Genomic DNA, 23,456 nt, shown 5'->3' with positions numbered 1-23,456 from the left:
TAAGGAAAAACACAAACATCATCACTCAAGGAACTATTTAGTACAAGGATAGTAAGGCTAACAGGTAATAACAGTGGCCAACTGTGATTAGCTGATCACGTTACTTTCCGTGTCCTATACACTTCCCTTTATGAGTCTATTTGTGCTGGTTCTACTTTAAACAGTCAGTCAATCAAAGCATTCAATTAATCCTATCCATATCGTACACATATCCTTTCTTTATCATTTAACATACATCATTTAATCATGCATCTTACCTTTGCTGAGCTTGCTTGAGCGACACATGACATTCTTGAACTGGCATCTTCTTTCTTTTCTTACTTAAATCCCATTCTCTGTTCGAGTCTAAGCATGTAGGATGCTTAAATCTCTCGAACTTTGCTCTGATACCAACTTGTAAGGCCCCGTTACCGGTGCCTCGCATTGGACGTTGGATTTACTCATAAACACGGTTCTTTATATCAGAGTTAACTAAAACCTTACGCGCAATATAAAACTTTCATAAAACATTACATATCAAATCATAAACATGTCTTAAAACATTCTTCTTGTCTTTCAAAATCAAAACACAACTTATAAAACATAGCAGGTCTTCAGATGCCAGACTTTTAATCTTCTGCCATGTGTCCCGCTCACGCCAACTGTCGCATTCTACTCACCTGCGTGCATACTAAAAGTCAGCTACGCTGAGTGAGTTCTAGTTAATCATACATCATGCAATACATTTACTTACCTTCAATTACGCATCCGAAGATACATAATAATTTATTTACTCATTTACTTTCATTACATAATTTCATACATGCGTTCATACGTTATAATACTTTCATACTATATAATTACTGTTCATTCTATCTTAGATATTATTAGGGTTTGATCCCTCTTTCCTTTGTCTGTCTCAGATATTATTAGGGTCTGATCCCTTTCTTGTCTATCTCAGATATTATTAGGGTCTGATCCCTCTTTCCTTTGTCTATCTCAGATATTTTAGGGTCTGATCCCTTTCTTGTCTATCTCAGATATTATTACGGTATGATCCCTTTTTACTTCTCTATCTCAGATATTATTAGGGTCTGATCCCTTTTTTCTCTATCTCAGATATTATTAGGGTCTGATCCCTCTTTCTTCATCTTCGTACATACTGTCTCTACATACCCATAACATACATATACTTTATCTAGTCATTTATTCATATTCATATGTTGTACATATATGTTTATATATCATACACATTCATCTTTCATATACATACCTCCCTTGTCTATACGCGCAATATCCGAAGATCGTTCGCGTACCGACAAGCTTTCATTCATAATCATGACATATATCTATCACATAAATCATACAAGGCATACACTTACCATTTAAGGTAAGTGTATTAACTATCACATCGAGTATGCACACAGCCCCGAAAACATAACAAGGAAATGGGGCTAGAAACTCACCTGGATCCTGTTGCGTTCGCCGTTTATCGTAATTCCTTTCCTTAACTGAGCTCGGCTAACTGTTAAATATATATATATATATATTTAGTTAATTAACCTTTCACTTGATTAAGTTGGTAATTTAGTTAGCCATCATATTCCTAAGTTAGGCTTGTTTAATTAGAATAGGACTTAACAATCTGTGGGCTTAGTTATATCAGATCCAACTGCCCATTAAGTACTTGGGCCCAACTGGTTTCAGGCCCATACAGAAATTGGGTCAGCCGAGAACTCTTGGCAGAGAACTCTGATGGCCGAAAATATGTTCTGGCCGAGAACCATAAGGTTTGACCATGTATTCTCGTGTTTGGCCGAGAACTACATAAGGTGGCCGAGAACCCCATGGTCGAGAACCACATGGCCGAGAACTCAGGTTGGCCAACAACCCTTGGTCACCGAGAACCCATTTTGACCGGGTTTTTCGTGTTGACCGAGAACCCAAGGCAGGTTCAGGTCACACACACCTGATGCTTTCAGCTCCTGCTTCAATCCTAAAATCCAATTCTAGGCTCATTAATGGGTAACGATCCAAGGTCACACTTTTAACCACCAAATCTCCCATTTTCTTAACTGTTTTACATTCGACGGCATCCCTTCAACAAGATCTAATCCGTTTTACGTATAAAGCGTAAACCTTTATAGGTTTAAAACGTTCTAACTAGATCTAGGGTTCCCTTAACGAACCATAACAACCATGAGCCTATTGAATCCGTTTTAATCATCAAGTTTGCATTTTTAGGAAGCATTTAGACTCGTTCTACTTTAGGGTTCAGTTTTATGGTTAACCGTTCATAAAAACATAAACTTTAAGGTTAAAGCACATACCTTTAAGCGTATTTAGGCCTCGGGTTAGCTTGTTTATGAACTAGGATCTTGTATTTATCTTGTATATGAAGATCTATCTATAATCAACTTGATTTCGGTCTCGGATCCCTCCTTTTCCTCTTGCGGCCGATTATGGTAAGTTTGGGTGTGTTTTTAGGGTGTAGAGAGAATAAGATGGAAAAGTTGGATAAAAATGGAAAGATTTAGGGTTAAAGGGGTATTTATACTCCCTTAAGCCCATGGACCTAAGGCCCATCTTTCCTTTTTAGTCCATGGTTAATTCCATTTAATTAGCCTACTTATCTTTTCCTTTTTACCATTTTACTATTTACTTATTAACACGAGTAACTTTTCCATCATAACGAGTCAATATTCAATATTATTATTATTCGAAATTTTGGGATGTTACACGACATCGGTCTAACCTGGCCCCTATCTACTCGAACCCGAACCAAATTAACCATTTTTCTTGTATCGACTTGTTCTGACCCTAATCCACTTTTACAAATGACCCAAGCTCACCCGACTGGACATGTCACCTGTTCTACACGGTAATCGCGTAACATGTTAACTTTTTAAAACTAAAAAACTATATCAATATCATACTCAAATTAAAGAGAATAAAATACTCGTTTTTATGATATAGTTATTTTAAGAAAAATATTAACGTGTCGAAAGATATGGCCGTTAAAAAGTCGATGGGCAGTTGGTTTTGAATTAGGGGGCATATGTGTAACTATTATCTAAATTTACAAAAAAAGTAGTGAAGTTGAGGGACCAAAGTTATAATTACATTTTAAATGAATGAAAAGACTTAATTAACCTTAATTTTTTTTTGATGCATTGTGTGTTGTACATAAAGCATTGAGTTTGGTACCTCTTAAAATTTAAGAAGTCCCTCACTAATGCTTTATATATAGTATAGATAAGTGGTAAAAACAATGTTTTAAAAACCGGTATTTTACTTGTACTGGACTGAGCTGAAAAATGGTACAATCGGTTGAACCGGGTTGTATCGGGAGGTTCAACCGGTTGAATAGTATACCTTATAATTTTCTATAATTGTAACTTCAATCCAAAAATAACCCAAAACTAAATGATTCTTATAACAAAAAATAATCCAAAAGTTATTTCATATTAAACAATAATACAAAAGCAATCAGTTTAAAAAAATAGTCCTAAATTTTACACGTTTGAATGTTAATTGGTGGGTTAAAAGTATTTTTGAAAAAATATGGGCCGCAAATATAAAAAAATTCTCGGGCTTAAAACCGGTATTTTAGACAAAAACCGCCGATACAATTATCTAGCAAATCGGTCATAAATACCGGACTCAAAATACCGGCTTAGTGTGCGAAATTTGGTTTAACCGGTTCAATCGGCCGGTTAGAATCGGTTTTTAAAACACTGGGTAAAAGTAATGAAACCACCATAACTTAGGTGTAGTTTGTTTTTTAAGAAATAAAATATAGACAGAATTACAAATTTTATCCTTTAAAAAAAGCCAAACTACGGTTCGTTTCCTTTTTTTAGTTTCTTTGCAGGCGGTGTACTTTAAACATTTTTTCTTACACGTTATGTCATTTACACTAACTGGGTTAGAAAAACTCAGTTAAATACCCTCACGTAGTTACGTGAGGCGCATGTGAGGGCATATTGGTCTTTTCAATGAAGTGGTTCAAATATATTATTGTAAAAATAAATAATATATATTAAAGTGATTCTCTCTCTCTTCTCTCTCTCTAATCCTCTCCCTCCCTGTCTCCACACCAACATCACCACTTCTTAGTCACCAAAAACCAACTTCCTTTCTTCTTAAATCGGGCACCATCTCCGGTCATCTTCTCCGACGAGGAAGACGAAACCCTTATTAACCGCACAAATCGAAACCCTAATTAACAACAACCATCCTTCTTGTTCGCTAGATCTGGGACGTTTCATCTCTTCGCTAGATCTGGGACAAATCGAAATCCTAATACCTACTGCTTGTTCTTCTTGTAATACATTTGTGGGCTATTCAAAACAGTGGTGGTGGATGGGTTGGAGGTGGCCGGATCCGGTGGTGGTGGAAGTAGTTTGCGTTTGGGATATGGGTGGGTTTTGCCAATTCCGATACCGAGGTGGGTTTTGGGATACGGGTTTTGGAAGAGGATGGGAGTGATGATGATTGGTGGTGGACGGTGGTGGTGGTGGTTGGAGATGGGTGGTTGACGGCGGCGGTGGTGATTATTATTTAGAGGTTGAAGACTTTTTGATTCCGACAAGGTGTAAGTTTTTTAAGTTGGCCGGAATTAAAAAGAAGGTGGCCGGAATCGGAAGAGACGACGGAGAACCATGGTGGCTCAGGCTGGGTGAAGGTGTGGTGATGGTGGCTTCGGCGGAGAAGGGTATGGTGGGCGGAGTGGTTGTGGTATGGTGATGGTGTGGTGATGGTGGTGGCATAGAGAGAGAAAGAAGAGAGTTTGGTGGTGGTTGCTGGAGGTTGAAGGTGGGTCTTGATGGTGGGTGTTGGTGGTGGGTTTGGTGGTGGTGGATGAGTTCTGGAAGAAAGAGAGTGTTATATAAACTTTTTGCAGGTGTAGACGAAAAGACAAAAATGCCCTCACATGCGACTCACGTGAGGGTATTTAACTGAGTTTTTATAACCCAGTTAGCGTAAAGGACATAACGTGTAGAAAAAAAAAGTTTAAAGTACACCGCCCGCAAAGAAACTAAAAAAAGGACACGAACCGTAATTTAGTTTTTTTTAAAGGACAAATTTTGTAATTATGTCTAAAATATATGTAGTTTGCGGGCTACATTTGTAGACCTATGTATAAAAAGAGGTGGACCAATTGTGTACAATCTGTAATAAGAAGATTGTTTGCCTTTTTAACTTCTGCAAGCTGCTAAAATAAATTAAAATTAAATAAACCGATTTTGTAAATTAAAAGAGTGTTTCAACATTTAAATTTAAACAATAGTTATACAACACTGAAATAACATTCATTAAACCACAATAACATTTTTTTAATCATTCATTCCATACGTTGGTTTAAATGCTCAGCGAGGGGTGGAGGGACGACAACCGGTGGAGGAGCGAGGGATGATGGCTAGGGTTGAGAGTCTGTGAAGGAGAACGATGGTTTATGATGTTAGAAGATATAAAAAGAGGTTAGGCTATATCTACATCAAGAAGAGCCTGCAAATATATGTTTTACTGAAACGCATGCGAGAAAACAAGCACTCTACAAAAGCTCATGTCTGCGTGGCGCAGACAGAAGAGCTCCCACAAAGTTTTTTTTTTTAGAAAACAAACACCACCTTACTTTCCTATACATTGCGCCTATATAGTATAAGATTCTATGTATTATATGTTTGGAATGTTTGTAAAACTTTATTTGAAATGTTTGTTTGGTGGTTATTGAGTGGGCCGGGCCTATTGGTACCCGTGACCGACCGATCCCGTGGTTTTAAGTTGACATGCATATGATTGAAAATTAAAAATATTATCACTTGACATTTTCTATGTTACATGCATATGAAATATAACCTTACACATAAATGCAATTTATGAATGAGATAAAAATCAGTCACAAGCTACGCGAATCCATTTATGACACAATGATATGGACCACAAACGCCAAAATGTTTTTAACCTTTCTATAGGATATAAGACATAATGAAGCTTAATCATTATGGCAATTTTGTCCTCAATGACTTAATTTTATCCTTCCAAAGTGTCACTTAACGTCGAGCCAAGAAACAAAGAAGATAGGGGGTATTATTGTCAATTCACATGTCTAATGGTTTCTTATATATAGAGAAGAAAGAATGTTATGAGGTACAAATCCACCCAAAGTCATGGACACCACTATTTTTGCTTACTTCTTCATTGTTTTTCTTTCCACTTCAAGAGCTTTTGATCCATGTCCATATTTGAAACCAAAATCAGATCTTTCCATCATCCACATTTATGGAAAATGTTCACCGTTCGAGTCGCCTAAATCAACTTCTTCATGGACCACCACGGTTCTCAATATGGCATCCAAAGACCCTCAAAGGCTAACATACTTGTCAAGCCTTGTTGCCACAAAGCCCACATCTTCGGTGCCAATAGGGCCGGGCCAAATCATAAACATCGGTAATTATGTGGCCCGTGTGAAAATTGGCACCCCAGGTCAACTCATGTTCATGGTTTTGGACACGAGTGCAGACACTACATGGGTACCATGCAGTGGGTGTACTGGTTGTTCGTCTACCATGTTCTCCCAAAACACATCAACCACTTACGGGCCATTGGATTGCACCACTTCTGAGTGCGTCCAGGCCCGTGGGCTTTCATGTCCAACATCTGGATCCACAATTAGTAATTGCTTGTTTAACCAATCTTATGGTGGCGATTCCTCATTTTCGGCCACTTTATCCCGCGACTCTCTTCAATTGGCTAATGACATAATTCCTAGCTATGTTTTTGGATGCATTAGCAATATCTCAGGACATTCTATCTCTCCTCAAGGCTTGTTGGGATTGGGACGAGGACCGATGTCACTACTTTCACAATCGGGTTCGCTTTACTTTGGTGTGTTTTCATATTGCCTCCCTAGTTTTAGATCCTACTACTTTTCAGGGTCACTTAGGCTCGGCCCAAATGGCCAACCGAAAACTATAAAATACACACCACTTCTAAAAAACCCACATAGACCTTATTTGTATTATGTGAACCACACTGGTATAAGTGTGGGTAAAGTCAAGGTACCCATACCTCCAGAGCTACTAGAGTTCAACCTAAACACCGGTGCAGGAACCATTATCGATTCAGGAACGGTTATAACCCGATTCGTGCCTGATGCCTACAACATAATCAAGGAGGCGTATAGGAACCAAACACAAGGACCATTTTCGTCATTAGGCGCATTTGACACGTGTTTCTCAGTGACTCATGAAGATGTAGCCCCAAGGATGACATTCCATTTTACGGGATTGGACATTGTTCTACCTATGGAGAATACATTGATACATAGTAGCGCGGGGACACTTGCTTGCTTGGCGATGGCGTCAACTCCGAATAATGTGAACTCCGGGTTAAATGTCATTGCTAATTTGCAACAACAAAATTTGAGGATTTTGTTTGATATCCCCAACTCTCGTGTTGGAATTGCTCGTGAAATTTGTAACTAGATCCATTTAACTCGTCTTTGTTGTTAATTCCTATTGCTGTAGGCAAGTTTTCATATCTATTTGGCATTATGCATTCGTCTTTCTCATACGCTACTACCTAACTGATATTTTCGTACGTATTTTACAGGTAGAGTAATTATGTAACATAGAGATATTTCCTTCTACTGACCAAATTTGTGTTAGACCAAATGAACCGGTGTGAGTTAATTCATGTTAGGCTATCGATTAGCATAATAGTAAATCTTGAGTTACCAAAATTTTAATTAAATAAATCTTTGATGTAAAAATCGATAGAAATTATAAATGTGTGTAGAGTATATCGACGGTTAACTATAATTGATGGACATTTGGGTTTCCAACACCTTATATATTTTACGGGGAAGGTTCATGTACATTTTAATATTAACATGAAAACATAGGAACCAATACCAATTTAAAAAAATATGAGAACGTAAGAAACAATACCAACTACAAAAGCAATCTACATAAACAATTATTAGAAAAAAAACCTAAAAATTACAACAAAAGAGCCAAAAATTAAGAACAAAATAATAACAACAAATACCAGCATATACTTATAACAGCAAAAGAAAAAACCTAATAATAACAAAAAAATATAAATAAGCAAATACTTTTAACGTCTCATAATCGAAAATTAGCAAATACGAACATAAAATAACAGCAAACACCTATAAAAATAAACCTACTAATAACAACAAATTGATTCTCACTGTTTTCATGTTAAGAATAAAATGTATTTGATCTTGTTTCTATATTTTACACCGATTGTATACAAACTGTTACTTATATAAACTTTTTTTTTTTTGAAACTTATATAAACTTTCTTATACCGGTTAAATATGGACCTTTTTTTATGTTAATCTATTTTTTACACTGGTTAACCGGAACAAGGGTTAATAATGGTGAATCATTAAATTAAATAACTTTTTACAACATCATAACTAACTGTTGCTCCAACGTGTTTATTTCAATGTTAATGTTTTTAATGGTTTCATGAATTTTTACCACGCTTATTTTATCAATGTTTCGATATAAACTTCAATATTATTAGCGTGCCACAAGACACAAGTTTCAATACTAGTTTATCATACCTGTTAGCTCAAGGCCCATGTGACAATTGATGATTCATGTAGGCTTACCTTTCTCAGTTTAAATTTCTCTAAAATTATATGGTTCTGTTTATTTCTAACTTGGAATTTGAATTAAGAACATAAATTACCCAACAAAAGTCGAAATCTTTTAAAATTATTTGGTCATACGGAAGTTAGTTTTTATTTGATTGAAGTGGGTTACAGGGAGCCTAACAATTTTTGGGCTTAGGCCTTTTCTATAAGTTTTATTTCTGGCCATAACTTCATTAGGTCCATTAGGAGCTTAAGGCAGCATGCGACATTTCGCCATGAAAGCTCATCAAAGTGATCAAACTCAATTTTATTAAAATTAAAACCAAATACAGGTAAAGGCAAGGCGATACTCATCTTAGGATGTTCTAGGCACAGTTTTCAATTATTTGATTTTGAAATATAGCGATTCTTTGTAAATTTGGGGAAACAAAGTTTACCCTTTTTATTTTTTTAATATTTTTTGAATTTGTTGTTAATAGAGGAGAGTGAAAACTGTAACAATCCATGTACAAAAAATATTATTTAATTAAGAAAAAGAGAAATGCAACGTTTTTTTAATATAATTATAGAGATTAAGATGATAGATAGGTTGAGAATGCTTTTATTACAACCAAAAGTTATATGCAATCATAATAACAACAAATACTTATATGCAAATCAAAATAACTATCAAATAAAATTTAGAATATTGATAAAGCAATATTATCCAATTAAGTGTTAGAAAACCAATAAACACATGACTCATTCCAGCACAATGTAAAAAATGTAAAAGAGAGTACATCTTATTTTTCATAATAAAAATTTATTCTAAACACGGGCTAATGTAACAACAATATTTAAATCGTATAACAACATTATTCGGCAATGTTTTTCACTTAAACAAGTTTTAAAGAGCAAAAGATGCTCTTTTCTATGGTATAGTTTTTAAAAAAAATTCAAATGACTTTTATATTTAAAAAGGTAAAAAAAAACTATATCATAAAAATGACCATACAACCCCTAGATTAAAATTCGCCTACTATCATGTGTCTTCAATATTGGTTCATACGTTTGTAACAGGCTTAACCTAATTTTGTAAAAAATCTTACCTATATATATACCATAAAACCATTCTAGAAGAAAGGAAAATATCCAACTAATAAAATAATGTATTTTTCTTCTCATTCAAATCATAGACAAAGAACACTACATATAAGACACACCAACATATTTTCAAGAGAGTCACATGGGATCATCAAAAAATAATTATTCCCACACCCCTTTACATATATAAAAATAAATACTAATATTTGTTTAAAAACTAAAAAAAATAGTAATAATGTCAGTAAATGTTTCTTCAATTTGAAGATCGATCAATAAAAGAATCATAAATAAAAAAATTATCTATCTGCAAAAGCTCCATAGATAGATATCTCCACCTTCTTCTTCTTCTTCTTCATAAACATCTTGGTTAACTGAAGAAGCAGAATGATCAAACTCAAAAAATGATGTATCAACCATCCCATTAATATTATTATTGTATGTTGGTGAATCCAAGTTGGACCATGGTGCAACCATTGACATTAAGGTGCCATCAAAAGGATCAATATTTTCTGAGAAGAATGTTTCATCATCTTCAAATAGATTGGTAAGTGATGGTGTAGTGGATAAAGATGATGAAGAATATGATGGCGAAGGCGATGGTGGTGTTGGAGTCTTGGCGGCTGCTGCTGCGGCTATCTTTTGAATGGATTTGGGAGACATTGAGCAGTCGTGGTCGTAGTGGTAGTCGTGATGAGAAAAGTTGAGTTTTGCAGTTGGACCCTTGAGGCAAAGTAAGGCAGCATCATAAGCTCTAGCTGCTGCTTCTGCAGTGGAATAAGAGCCTAACCATATTCGTGTTTTTTGATTGGGTGCTCGGATCTCTGACACCCATGAACCCCAACTCCTCATTCTCACTCCTTTGTATTTCTTCTTGCTAATATTATTTAAGAATGATGATGTTTCGGTTTCATTAATAGTCTTTTGTTGTTTCTTCACCATTTCTTTCTCTAGATAGAAGAAGATGACTGAATAGAAATTGAATTTGTTGTCTGTCAAGAAGTGATGATATGAAGATGAAGTGAAACCAAGTTGTTACTGTATATATAGTCTTCATGTGGAGTGAAATATATGGGTGACAGGTGTTTTTCTTGTTATTTTAATTTGTAAACCTTATATTATTAAAATAGAGACTTGGAGTTCACATTATTGCATCAAATCCGTTTTGACTTCTCTCTGAGTTTTGCTAGCTTGTAGATAACACTTATTTGGTATGTTTATTTTTTTTTATCTACGTTTGAAACAGACCTTCGACATTTGAGTAAGTTTTGTGAAACGAGATGTCAATCGTTTATACTGATTTGACATTTCAGGAATGACTCATCTAAAAACACCATCGACAGGGAACCTCCCAGTCATGTTTTGATTCAGAGATCATTATATCTCAGGCCTTAACTATTAAAAACATTCCATTGGAACATAAGACAACACTTAGTTTTATGTAATCAATCATGTCTACGAGTATTTTCTGGATTGACGAGTGATTTCTAAAAATACAGTGGCTAGTACTCCTAGTTGTACATATACTTGATTGGTTACATAAAACTATGTGTGGTATGACTGTATGAGTTGACTAGTGCGTAAAGTAGTGGCTAACACTCCCTTTGCATAAATTAACACTTTATGGCATTACACAATGAAATATACAAGGGTTTATGTTGGTCCTGGGATTTGGGTTTGCCTAGTAATGAACTCAACAAATGATTAATGATTTGTGTGGAATGAGAGATCAATACCATTACACACGAAGAATAGATTACATATAATGTAGAGCTTATTCTTAATCATTTTCAAATAACTACAGTACTATAGTTATATATCGTTCCCAGTTCATTAGAATCATTACAAGTAATACTGCTGATCAATTAAATCTAACGTGTTGCTAAAACAAGCACATGCAAAACACAATCAAAATGTACATTGATCAAAATTAGTCGTCTCTCGTAAGATTTTTTATCATCTACACAAGTAATAGGAAACTACTCAATAATCATAGAGTAGAGAACAAAAGAAACAGAAAAAGATTGCCTAGAGATGTAATTAGACAAGTTAAAGGAAAAAGAAGAGAAAGGAGCCCGTGAGTGTGTTAATTGAGGTGTACGAGTTCCTTTATATATGCATCGTTGAGATGAAATCGTACATACACTACTCTAAATACGAATACGAATACAAATCTAAGGGGCTTATTCGCAATCTAGTGCTTAATCAATAAAATGTCAAACTGATTAAAATGTATCATTTGAATCATTTAACTTGTCTCAGAAACTTAACTATTAAGATGTTACATAAGTTATTAAGAGGTGTAACCACGTACGCACTCTACTTCTAAACGATTTAGAGGTAGCATCTTAATCATTAGAAAACTAACAAACAACCCTAAGTTTATTAATATGTGAATGAAACTCAGTGATACACATACATTGTTTATTAGAATGAAGACGTACACACAAACAATCATAAATATGAAATTGAATAATATTATGACGTGTGGCAAAGAGAGAAACTGGATAAGGGGTGTGTTGGAGCCCCCGCTGGAGCCCCTGGCCCTGGTGTGGAGGGCTATTTCAATATTCCCAACGGCTATTTCTCTCTCTTCTCCCGCGACCAGGCTCACGCCTGCCTGGATTTCCGCGCTCGCGCCCCGCTCGCGCCCCGGTGGTGTTGGGTTAGCGCCCCGAGGCGCGAGCGGAGGGGCTCTCGCGCCCAGGTTAGCGCCCCACACCCCTCAGCCTTAGTACCCTTTGGTGAAAGTAATAGATATAATATTATATGACGTGATTGAAGCCAGTACAATGATTCTGCATGGTTAATGACCTCGTATTAAATAATTATAGAAAGGTACGGAAAGGAAAGTAAAAGGAAGAAGCAAAATACGCCGCAATGGAACAGTACGTAAACCCCTGCCCCGGTCTGTGTGCTTTTAAAACTAAACAAATAAACAAACCAGCTGTTGCTCTGCTGTCTTTAAAACCGCGTTCTAATTTATATTATATTCATTTTGGTTTTCATTTTCATTTTCATTTTAACCCTCTTTTTCAAGCATAAAAGTATGAGAAAATTCCCAAAATGATTCAAAACAAGAGAGAGATGAAAAAAAAGACTCTAATTATGTCAAGATTCCCAAAATGATTCAATAAACATGTACTGAGGCGACAAGTTGGGAAAATATACGACGAGATTTTTTAACCAATCAAAAGGTGACATGTGTAAAGGTTTTGACACACCAGACGAGATTTTTAAAAATACCGTCTGGAGAGACGGTTTTTTAAAAAGTTTATTAAGTTAAAAATATGGTCGGAACAGACGAGATTTTTAAAAATCTCGTCTGGTGTGTCAGAACATTTACACATGTCACCTTTTGTTTGGTTAAAAAATCTCGTCGTTTATTTTCCCAACTTGTCGCCTCAGTACATATTTATTGAACCATTTTGGGAATCTTGACATAATTAAGATTTTTTTCTCTCTCTTGTTTTGAATCATTTTAGGAATTTTCCTTGAAAATATTCATAAGGTTGCAGACCAAATCAGGTAACATAGATATATTAGACTCTTTTCTTTTTTGTTATTCCTGTATATTTATTTAATCTTATAAAACATATATAACAAAAGATTATCACGTAAAAGATAAAACACCACACATTTTAACAAAAAAATAACTATGTGTCTATGTGATAAACTTACAATATTTATTTTCTACTTTTGTAACTTTGGAAATGAGAATATCCACCCTAAAAATACAGTTTTGTACTACTCCTTTTCAAGAGACAAAGTGAACTTTTTCCCATGTGGCCCTAAGCTTTCATATTTAGCTTTTATACACAAATATCAATTCATATTGCTATATATATTTTGAAAAAAAGTATTTGGATGATCATAGTTTTATTTAAAAAAAGTTAAATGGATATAAGTAAGACAGTGATGTACGCATAACATTATATATTGCAGGGTGAGGTTACTGAACAATAATTGCTTAACATACGATAGGTATGAGAAACGTTCAAAGGTAAAAATAAAAACGCTCAAAGGCAAAAATACTAAACGCTCAGCCAAAACCTAAAACGCTCAGTCAAAAATCTAAAACCCTCAAAAAAGGTTTTCGTGAAGAAAAGTAAAAAAATAATCGATTAACGATCCAAAACTGTTTATCGGTGAACCAATTATTAATTGGATATGTATTGACGATTACACGAACTTGTGATTTGATTTCATGGATCGATTTTATGAAACATTATTCTTGTATTTAATGTACGTTAAGCAATTATTGTATTACATATTTTCTTTGCAAATCTCCTTAACATATACTCCATAAATTAGTAATTTTTTCAATATTCGAATAATATAACCAACTTGTTAAAATGTGCACTGAGAAAGTTGGAAGTGATCACGAGATACCGCCTAACCAAGACAGAGAAATTTATATAATTTATGAGATTTTTCAAAGAGAATTATTTGGTGGGGTCGGTAGTTAATATAACATCTAGATGCAAGTATGTACCCTAAAGAAGTCAACATCAAAAACCTCATCTTGAAAAATTATGCTGTCTGCTCATGCAATGTAGTACTTGATTGTACACATATTACTTTCCTGGAACCTTCACTTTGCTATGCCCATTCTTCCTCAACTACCTTCAAAATTATGTGAAAATTATTTGAAATAGATCTTATGGATTTAATATGTGGAATACATCCATCACATAATGGGTATGGTAAAGTTTTGTTTATATACAAAGTTATCATACTTTATTACACCTACCTGATAATTCTAGATGTAGATGTGTTTTGAAGAATCTATGAAACATGTGATGTGTGTCGTTGGAACAAAGTTTACAATATGGTGTCTCCCAAATGCTTTAATACTAGATAAGAATCTCATCGTTGGACATGCTATAAGGGTTATGTATCGTGATCATGCGCTATGACGTGAGATTAATGTAAATTTGGTGCAATACCTGCTTGAAAGACTCGAATGAATAATGCGAAAACTATAAAGGTGTTTCGGTTTGATCTGAAAGGGGTGGTTTGGAGGAGATCATAATCAAAAAAGACTGTCTCCGCCGCGTAGCTCAAGTGGTTAAGGGGGCGTAAGACTTGGAACAATAACCTAGAGGTCGTGGGTTCGAAACCGATCCTAAGCGCCAATCGCCTTGCCGCTGAGTGAAGCTGATTTACCTCTCATGTGATGGGCCTGGGACGGTCTGACGAGAGCTGGTTTGCGTGTCCAGAACAACACGTTTTGGAACAATAATCAAAAAGACTTAAATCAAGCCAAACTTGGTGGATAAGTTTCCTTATAATATATGGACAAAATGACAAAACAGGTCCTTTATGTTTGCATGATTTTTCAATAGACGTCCTTTAGCAAACTTAATAGCAGAAAACATCATTTATGTTAAAAAAACGTTGCACGGTTCGTCATTTTCACTAACGAGGGTTAGTTTTTCTCGTTAAATCAAGTCATGTGCACCTCATGTGAGGGCAATTTAGTCTTTTTACACCCTCAGGGGTTACTTGTGTAATTGACTAAAAGTCTTGGTCTTTAAATAAATAAAAGTTTTTTTCTTTTTAACCATCATCTTCCCCAAATAATCATAACCCACCGTCTACACCATAACCAAACACCAACCACCACCCATCACTCCGGCCACCACCATCCCATCAACTCCGACCACTACCGTCAACTCCGGCCACCACCACTATGTATATGCTTTCAACAAATCATTCACACCCCATCACTCTCACAATCTCACGCCGCCACTACCGTCGCCGTTAACATCACCCACCTCTTATCCCCATACCCAAACTTCTCCGACTTAAGATATTTATTTATTCTCTTTTCTCTCTCTCACTCCCTTACTTTTCTGCAATTCATCACCACCACCCATCACCACCATTAAACAACCTAACAATCACCGAAACCGCAACTACCACTACGATCACCAAACTACCACCACCAACGTTGGGCCGCTGAACCCACCGGAAAAAATAGTTTAACGAAGTCCGATTGAAGCTCCTCTAGTATCAATCGGACACCAATTTAATGTAAGTAAAACATAAATCTACTCAGCTTTGCATTATGAAGAAAAGCCCTATCGTATGGAGTATAATTTTGAAGCGAATTTGATAATAATTTATAAGGTTTTAATCGGAAGTTGAAGGTGGAGTGGTAAGCTCCGGCTTATTTTAATCGGGTATTGTAGAGTTGGTGGTCATTGTGGGCAGTCGTGTTGACTCCGGTGAAAAGAGATAACATGTGGCGACGAACAGTGGTGGTTGTCGGCGGCGTTGGTGGCGGCGGTTGTTGACCACGGCGCCACCAGATCTAAGCAATATTGAGGATTTCAAAAACTCACTAAGGCGGTGACTGTGGTGTTTCGGAGTGGTGTATGGTTGTAGATGGTGGGTGTAGACAAAGATGATGATGGATAGAGATGGAGATGATGGTGGGTGTAAACAGATTAATGAGGATGATGATCGGATGTGTGAAGATGTGAGAGAGAGGAGAGAGAGAGAGAGAGTATTTATTGTAAATATGATATTTGTTTTATTCAATTATTAAATATATATGTGAATTTACAAAATTAGCCTTATCCTTAATACATATTATCAGATTTAACGAGAAAAGTTAACGGAGTTAGTGTCAAAGGACGTAACGTGATAGGGATTTGAAACATCAAGTATGTTCTCTGACATTAAGTTTGCTAAAGGACTACCATTGAAAAAACGTTCAAACATAAATGACGTGTTTTGTCATTTTGTCTAATATATGCCTTAGATATAAAGCTAAAGTCTCATTATTATTAATAAAAAGGAGCCATTCCAACTAGAGAGCTTGTGAGGTATAGTGAAACGGGCATTTTCTCGGCCATGGGTCTCGATGACTTGCATATTTTGATATTTTGGCTCGATTTAAAGGAAGGAATCACAATTTCCAATCATAGCCGACACGGCACATGAATTACTACTTGTCAAAGCTTCTATGGTAGCTTCAAATATGATTTTTCATGTTGACTCCCACAACAATGAAAATGTGTGTTTGCTTGAAGATCTCATGAGCGTGGCGAAACATATATGATCCACGACAAGGAATTAATTGACCAATGACCTGTTTAACAAAAAAGAAGATACACGATACTTAATTGAATTTTATCAAGTCTGCTCATTTGAAGTAAGTCCAAGAACACAAGCCCCATGGGATACATTATCTTGTGGTGTTGAGCTATTTTTTTTGCATGTGGTGGTGTTGGGCTGAATTTTTGGTTATTAAATCAAGTATTAAGCCCACTTTAAATAGCTTGAAAAATTCACACTCATGTTTCTTTTTCTTTTTTTTTTTGGTTATTTTACCACTGAGCACACACCCTCTATACTTTACACCTACGCCGCTCCTAAAATCTTCGCACCTACCCAACACAAAATTTGAACCCACAATCATCTGATAGGAGAACACGCAATATATATAACTACTTGGATGTCCCCTGGGAGACGGATAATTGAATGAGTCAAATACGTTGATAGGTTAAATCGAATTAATGGATTATAAATGAGTCGTAAATCCAATCAAGTTGTAAAAGAGTTAAATTTTGTGTTTCATAATTATTTTTTTTCTTTTTTCCCCATAGTAAGCTTTATTCATGCAAGAAAATCAAAGACATAAAAAAAGGTTGTAAACCTGTAATGTGTATGCCAATGAGCTAGCTCAATTGGATATCGGGAGGAAAGTAAAGATTTTAGCTGAACAAATCATAAGGTCTCAAGTTTGAATATTATAATCCAACCGAGTTTTATCGTAGTGGGCCTTAATGTGACGGGCTTTCTCTAGGAATCATCAACATGGGAAAGAAAGAATGAACCCTGAAAAGTGGGAACCGAGGATTACTATTTACGAGGTCCCTCACCATTGAGTTTCCGTTTTTTCACATTCCATCATTTTCTTCCATCATTCCACATTTTCTTCCATATATGTTTTGATCTTCAATAATATTGTTTCTCATATTATTATTATTATTATTATTATTATTATTATTATTATTATTATTATTATTATTATTATTATTATTATTATTTCATGTCACCCGCACAATGCCTAATCCCAAGACCCACAACGTTGATTCAAAAGCAGGAGATATGAAGAACATAAACTCTGAATCCAAGATGATGAATAGAGTTGAATCCAAGAACAACAAACAACACCAACACCATTCTGATATGAAAAATAATCACAACCCCCCTGCAGACTCCAAAACAAACGTTGATGCTTCTTTTCAGGTTTATTTCATATTATATATATACATATAGTCATGTACGTAGCTTTTTATATTCATGTACCATGTTATTTTAATTTTTTATTTGTGTCATGTATATATTTAGGGAGATGCTGGTAGTGATGTTATGCCACATTCTTCTGCGTCGCCACAACATTCTCATAATGGCAACAGGGTATGTATTGCTTTCTCATAAGAATTTGACTTTTTTAAGGATTTGGAATTTAGGTTGGTTAACTGTTTGTTTATACGGAATTTGATTATATTGGCCGGCCCTTGGTCGGTTTGATGGTGTGAACCGATTCTTTTAGTAATATAAATTGTTATTAAAATGATAAAAAGTTGCATATTTCTGTAATGATAAATAATTAGTAAAGGGAAGAAATTTGAATGAAAGTTCGGTTTACACAGTTGGTTTCAAGTTTTTAAACCGTAGGACGGTTAAATTTTACGACTACCAAAAAGAGAACCATATATATCTCAAACCAGACGGCTTGCTTTGGTTGAAACGGTTTGTTAACACCCACGTATGCATCAAACCTGTGCAATCATATTTTGTAGATAATGGCTTATTTTGTTTGATTAATATTCATATTTGTTATTTAAAAGCTGAACCAAAAGAAAAGCATTTGGATTATCTCTGTGGATAAACTTGTTCTATATGGTAGATTGTAAAGGAATGATTGTAAATTAAAAAAATCTCAGTTGTCTGTAATTGATGGATTGCAGGTTTATAAGAGCGGGTGGTTGTTTTTGTCATTGAAAGGTGTGTTTTCTGTCATTCTTCGGTTATACAACAATATTAGTTCATGGGCTCTAGTAGTCTCAGTTTACTACAGTTTGATCATTCTGCTGTTTATATGTTTTGTTTGGTTGCGTCTCAAGTCGGTTATACACGTTTAATACAGGTATTGGGTGGACATCTTGGAAGAAGAGGTGGTTTTATTTTAACAGAGACCTCATTGGTCTTCTTCAGAAGTGATCCAGTAAGTTATATGGAATATGGAAATATTTTATTTTTCATTTTGATGTCCTCAACAACATAGCCAAGCGCCCAAGCTTGGCAAAACGGGTCGTTTCAAAAAAGTATAAATAAACCAGAAACTCTAGAGAAATCTATCTTGGGCTTGCGGGCCACAAACTAATAATAACTAGATATTGATTGTGTATTTAGTATACTTAATAATATGTTCAATTGAAAATTAGTTAATTACATCATTGGTGTGTTAATATACAGAATGCAGAGGCTCAAAAGGGCGGTGAGGTGAATCTAACTCTTGGTGGCATAGATCTTAACAGTTCAGGCAGGTTGGCCTGCTTCTATTTAGTCTATTTTCATGATTAGCATTTTTGAATACCAGATGCTTCCCATTCTGTTTAGTAATTAGTTGTAACGTGCCAAAATGGGATTAAAACAAGTCATATTTAGTCGCTCTTTTTTTTCTTTTTTCTTTTTTATCATGTTTACAAGTACAACGAATGAAATGATATTTGAGGTTGTGTGCTTAAAAAGGGCGACTTTCCCGATATCTTATGGCCTTCTATATGTCTCAGTGTTGTAGTGAAAGCCGATAAGAAACTGTTGACAGTGTTATTCCCTGATGGGGGTGACGGAAGAGCTTTTACTCTTAAGGTACTTTTGCAAATGCCGGTGTTTATCGATAAATATATATGTAGTAATCTGTTATTTACATTTTCATATAAGATAGTTTCGCTCGATTTTTTGAATGATTGATACCTGTTATGCATCTATAACTTTAGGCTGAAACTTCAGAGGATTTGTTTGAGTGGAAGGATGCACTAGAGGCAGCTTTGTCAGATGCACCAAGCGTAGGAAACGGGGCATCAAAAAGTGACAAGCCTGATACCACTGATGCTTCACCGGAACAATGTACACACGCACTATGCATATATGTGTATTTATCTTTAACAGTGTTTACTAGAAGAGAAAAGTAATATTAACATGCATGTATGCATATATTCAACAGCAAAAGACCAAACACCCAAAAAGTCAACTGTTCTTGGTAGACCAATTTTACTTGCTTTGGAGGATATCGATGGGACTCCATCTTTCTTAGAGAAAGCCCTTTGTTATGTGGAAGACTATGGTAAGATTGTCAACTTCACATGTAAAACTTTGTGCTTCTGATATCTGCATTGCATTAGGTCTAAATCGATATTTTTATGATGCAAAATGAATGTTTTAGGAGTGAATGTAGAAGGAATATTGAGGCAGGCTGCTGATGTTGATGATGTTGAACGGCGCATTCACGAATATGAACAAGGTAAGTCAACTGTTTTTGTATTAAGGAAACTTGTGCTTGTTTAACTTTCATGATTTGTTACAGGAAAGGTAGATTTTACTGAAGACGAAGATGGCCATGTTATAGGTGACTGTATTAAGGTATGTATGTTAACTAAATTAGCCTCGCTTTGGTTGACACAGAGGTGTGAACTTGTGAAATGGACATCAGGCCTTTTTGAGCCCAAAGTTGCAATTTAATGAGGCATCTAATGCAAATGTACAAAAAATTATACTGACCAATTTCAGAAAAATATTTTGTGAACTTTTTACTAGTAAATCTGACTAGTGTTAACTGTTTTAGTATGTCCTTCGCGAGTTACCATCAGCCCCGGTCCCAGCGTCTTGTTGTGCTGCTTTGCTAGAAGCATATAGTAAGTTTTTCATACCATTCCAACAATTTTAAACTTTCTTGAGATGTGAGTACATCTATATAGAAGTGCTATTTTCTTAGTAATGATCAACTCTATGGTGATGGTTAGGATCTGACCGGGCCACAAGAGTGAGTGCTATTCGCGCAGCTATATGTGACACATTCCCAGAACCAAATCGTCGTTTTTTACAGAGGTGAAAATAAATCTGTAATGTTTTTTAAATAATTTGGCTTTTTAAAGTATAATAGCTTTTGTTGGTTGGTGTAGGATTTTGATAATGATGGAAGCTGTTGCTGAGAACAAAGTTGTAAACCGAATGAGTGTTTCAGCAGTGGCAGCATGCATGTCACCGTTACTTCTACGACCCCTTTTGGCTGGTGATGTTGATCTTGGAACCGAATCGGATATGGGCGGTGATGGGTCTGTTCAACTTCTACAAGCAGCTGCAGCAGCTAATCATGCTCAAGCAATTGTTATCATCCTTATAGAAGAATATGATAAAATATTTGGGGTGTGCTTTATCAAACAAATAAACTCTTAACTCTTTTAAACCTAAATAGATTTATTAACATTATACAATTATCAGGAAGAAGACATGTTAAGTGACCTTTACTCTGACTCGGATGAGTATGGAAGCGAGAGCGGAAGTGACGAGTATTACGAGGAGGATGAATACACTGACGATGATGATGCTGAGAATATGACAGAGGGTTCTTACTCTTATGAAGAATCAGATCGCGGATCAAGCTCTAGTTATAGTGAGAGTGGGGATGATGACGACCGCAGCAAATTTCGTCGTTATTTATATGTTTTCAATATTGATGATTTTGTTAAGAATCTAAAATTCATTTGTACATGCGTGCAGGGTTCTGTCAGCTCAAATTCCATTTACTACGACGACTCAAAAGTTGGTAGGATTCGTCGACGAACAAGCGTAAGTGTATATATGTTGCTTAGGAAACTAAATGTCGATCATATTTAACGAGTTTTTTCTTTCGCGTTCAGGTCAAAAAGGGATCACCATTGGAAAGCATTGCATTTGTAACTGATCAACAGTAAGAATGATGAATCAAGATTTGAGTTTTATTCGCTGATGTGTCCACTAATTATGATTTTTTTTATACTACAAAGGGCTGAAGTTGTGAGGCTTGAGGCCAATAAAGCTAAACTTAAAGAGAGAATTGAATCAGAGGTGGTCAACTGAACTTGTTCATCATTTTGAATATTTTTTTTAGTTTCGAAAGAGTGATGGATGGATGGTTTTGTACAGCGCAGGCCAGACGAAATGCGATATTGAAAGAGGATTTAGTGAGCAAGAAGCAAGCTTTAGAGATGCGCCGTGTGGCTCTTTTGGAAGAGGTATAATATGAAACACAATCTCATCATATTGAATGGTTTAAAATTGTATTTTGATGTATATAGGTGTCAAGATTAGAGGAAGAGTTGCAGAAGGCTCCAATACCAGCTTCAGTTGATGAAAAGGTTTGTTATTTTGTTTGTTAGTGTTAAATATTGGTTCATTAACTTGTAGATGTTTTAAAGACAAATGCAGATCCAGACAACACCGACCAATCCGAGGCCAGCGATCCTGGATTACAGTCTGAACAAAACACCAATGATCCTGAATTACAACATAAAGACAAGGATCTTAAGTCTACAACTAGAACTACTTCACATAGGAACAAGGTAACATAGGAATAAGATACAAACAGTGGCGGATCCAGGAATTTTTTTTAGGTGGTTCCCTCTTAATATATAAGGTGGTTCCTCTAGTATTTCTATATATCCGTACACTATTATTTCGAAACTCGGGTGGTTCCGGGGAACCACCCATTTACTAGCTGGATCCGCCAATGGATACAAACTTTCAACTTATGATCGTTTTACGATAAGTTTTACTTGTTTTTACAGGACATACACTCTAACAGGGAACATAATTTTCATTCGCATCCTAGTAAACGTCACGATCGCAGTATGAGCAAATCTACAAGCTCGAGAAGGCCCCATGCAAAGGGAGAGGTAAGTAGTACGTCCAATTTATATTTAAGGAAACCGGTATGGAACAAAGAAGTTTAATAATATTATGTTTGCAGGTGGCTAATACAACTTCAGCACTGTCGAAAATAACAAACAGACTGAACTTTTTGAAAGAAAGACGGAACCAAATAGCCGATGATCTGCAGGACACTGACAAAGATCATAAAACTCAAGCACAGTAGATGAGGCAACAAAGATAACCAAATTTTATGGTTGCAAAAAGATCAGAAGATGAGTCGGGTCCAAGCTAGGAAGAACAATCACTAGATGATTATTCGTTACAGGATTGAATTTGTTTTGCATAATTTACTTTTGCTGTTTTGATAATTAAGATGAATGAATATGTGTTCTAAGTGTTTAAAGATGATTTAGCGATCAAAGGATGTAATTTTGTATTACCTTTTATATTTCTCTAATTTATCTCCAACATAATTTTGTTCTCATACATAATTGACAATTACTATAGAACATGTTATTCAGGAGCCTAGTTCTTATCTTCTAATCCGTAATTCTTGCATTGTCTAACCTTACTAACCTTACTGATTTCCTATAAAACAGTTTTTAAAATACGGGTGAATCGTTAGCTGACTCTTAAACATTTTTAAACTTTTGTTAAATCACAAATATAGTTTATATACAACTCAACAGGGCATCTGATCGGTCCCATGGGGAGTATCACTAACATACACACACGAGTTAAAAGTTTCTTTAGGAGCTATGCCCTATTGGAGAACAGGATTGAGATTGACACATAATATGCCTCTTAATTGTCAATTATGTTTGGACCC

The 23,456-nt window shown here is 35.5% G+C and overlaps 1 protein-coding gene and 2 pseudogenes across 1 annotated transcript; 2 read left to right on the top strand and 1 right to left on the bottom strand.

Annotated features, from left to right (window-relative positions):
• The first annotated feature begins 6,018 nt into the window (after positions 1-6,018).
• Positions 6,019-7,555, top strand: LOC143554945 (aspartyl protease AED3 pseudogene; annotated as a pseudogene).
• Positions 7,556-9,970: 2,415 nt separating this feature from the next.
• On the bottom strand, positions 9,971-10,782 carry LOC143554929 (ethylene-responsive transcription factor ERF014-like). The gene has a single exon (XM_077044591.1). The coding sequence runs from the start codon at positions 10,634-10,636 to the stop codon at positions 9,998-10,000; it is 639 nt and encodes a 212-aa protein (XP_076900706.1). The 5' UTR covers positions 10,637-10,782; the 3' UTR covers positions 9,971-9,997.
• A 6,962-nt stretch (positions 10,783-17,744) lies between these two features.
• Positions 17,745-23,088, top strand: LOC143554949 (rho GTPase-activating protein REN1-like; annotated as a pseudogene).
• The last annotated feature ends 368 nt before the right edge of the window (positions 23,089-23,456 follow it).

This window comes from Bidens hawaiensis, unplaced genomic scaffold (assembly GCF_021521415.1).
Source record: "Bidens hawaiensis isolate Kalapana, Puna unplaced genomic scaffold, B.hawaiensis_p1.1 tig00017886_1, whole genome shotgun sequence".
Taxonomy (NCBI): Eukaryota; Viridiplantae; Streptophyta; class Magnoliopsida; order Asterales; family Asteraceae; genus Bidens; species Bidens hawaiensis.
Note: the sequence above shows the minus strand (reverse complement) of the source record. Positions and strands in the feature narration are given on the sequence as shown.

Excerpts from the sequence above, each read along its gene's own strand:
- LOC143554929 (XM_077044591.1), bottom strand. The coding sequence starts at position 10,636 with ATGGTGAAGAAACAACAAAAGACTATTAATGAAACCGAAACATCATCA.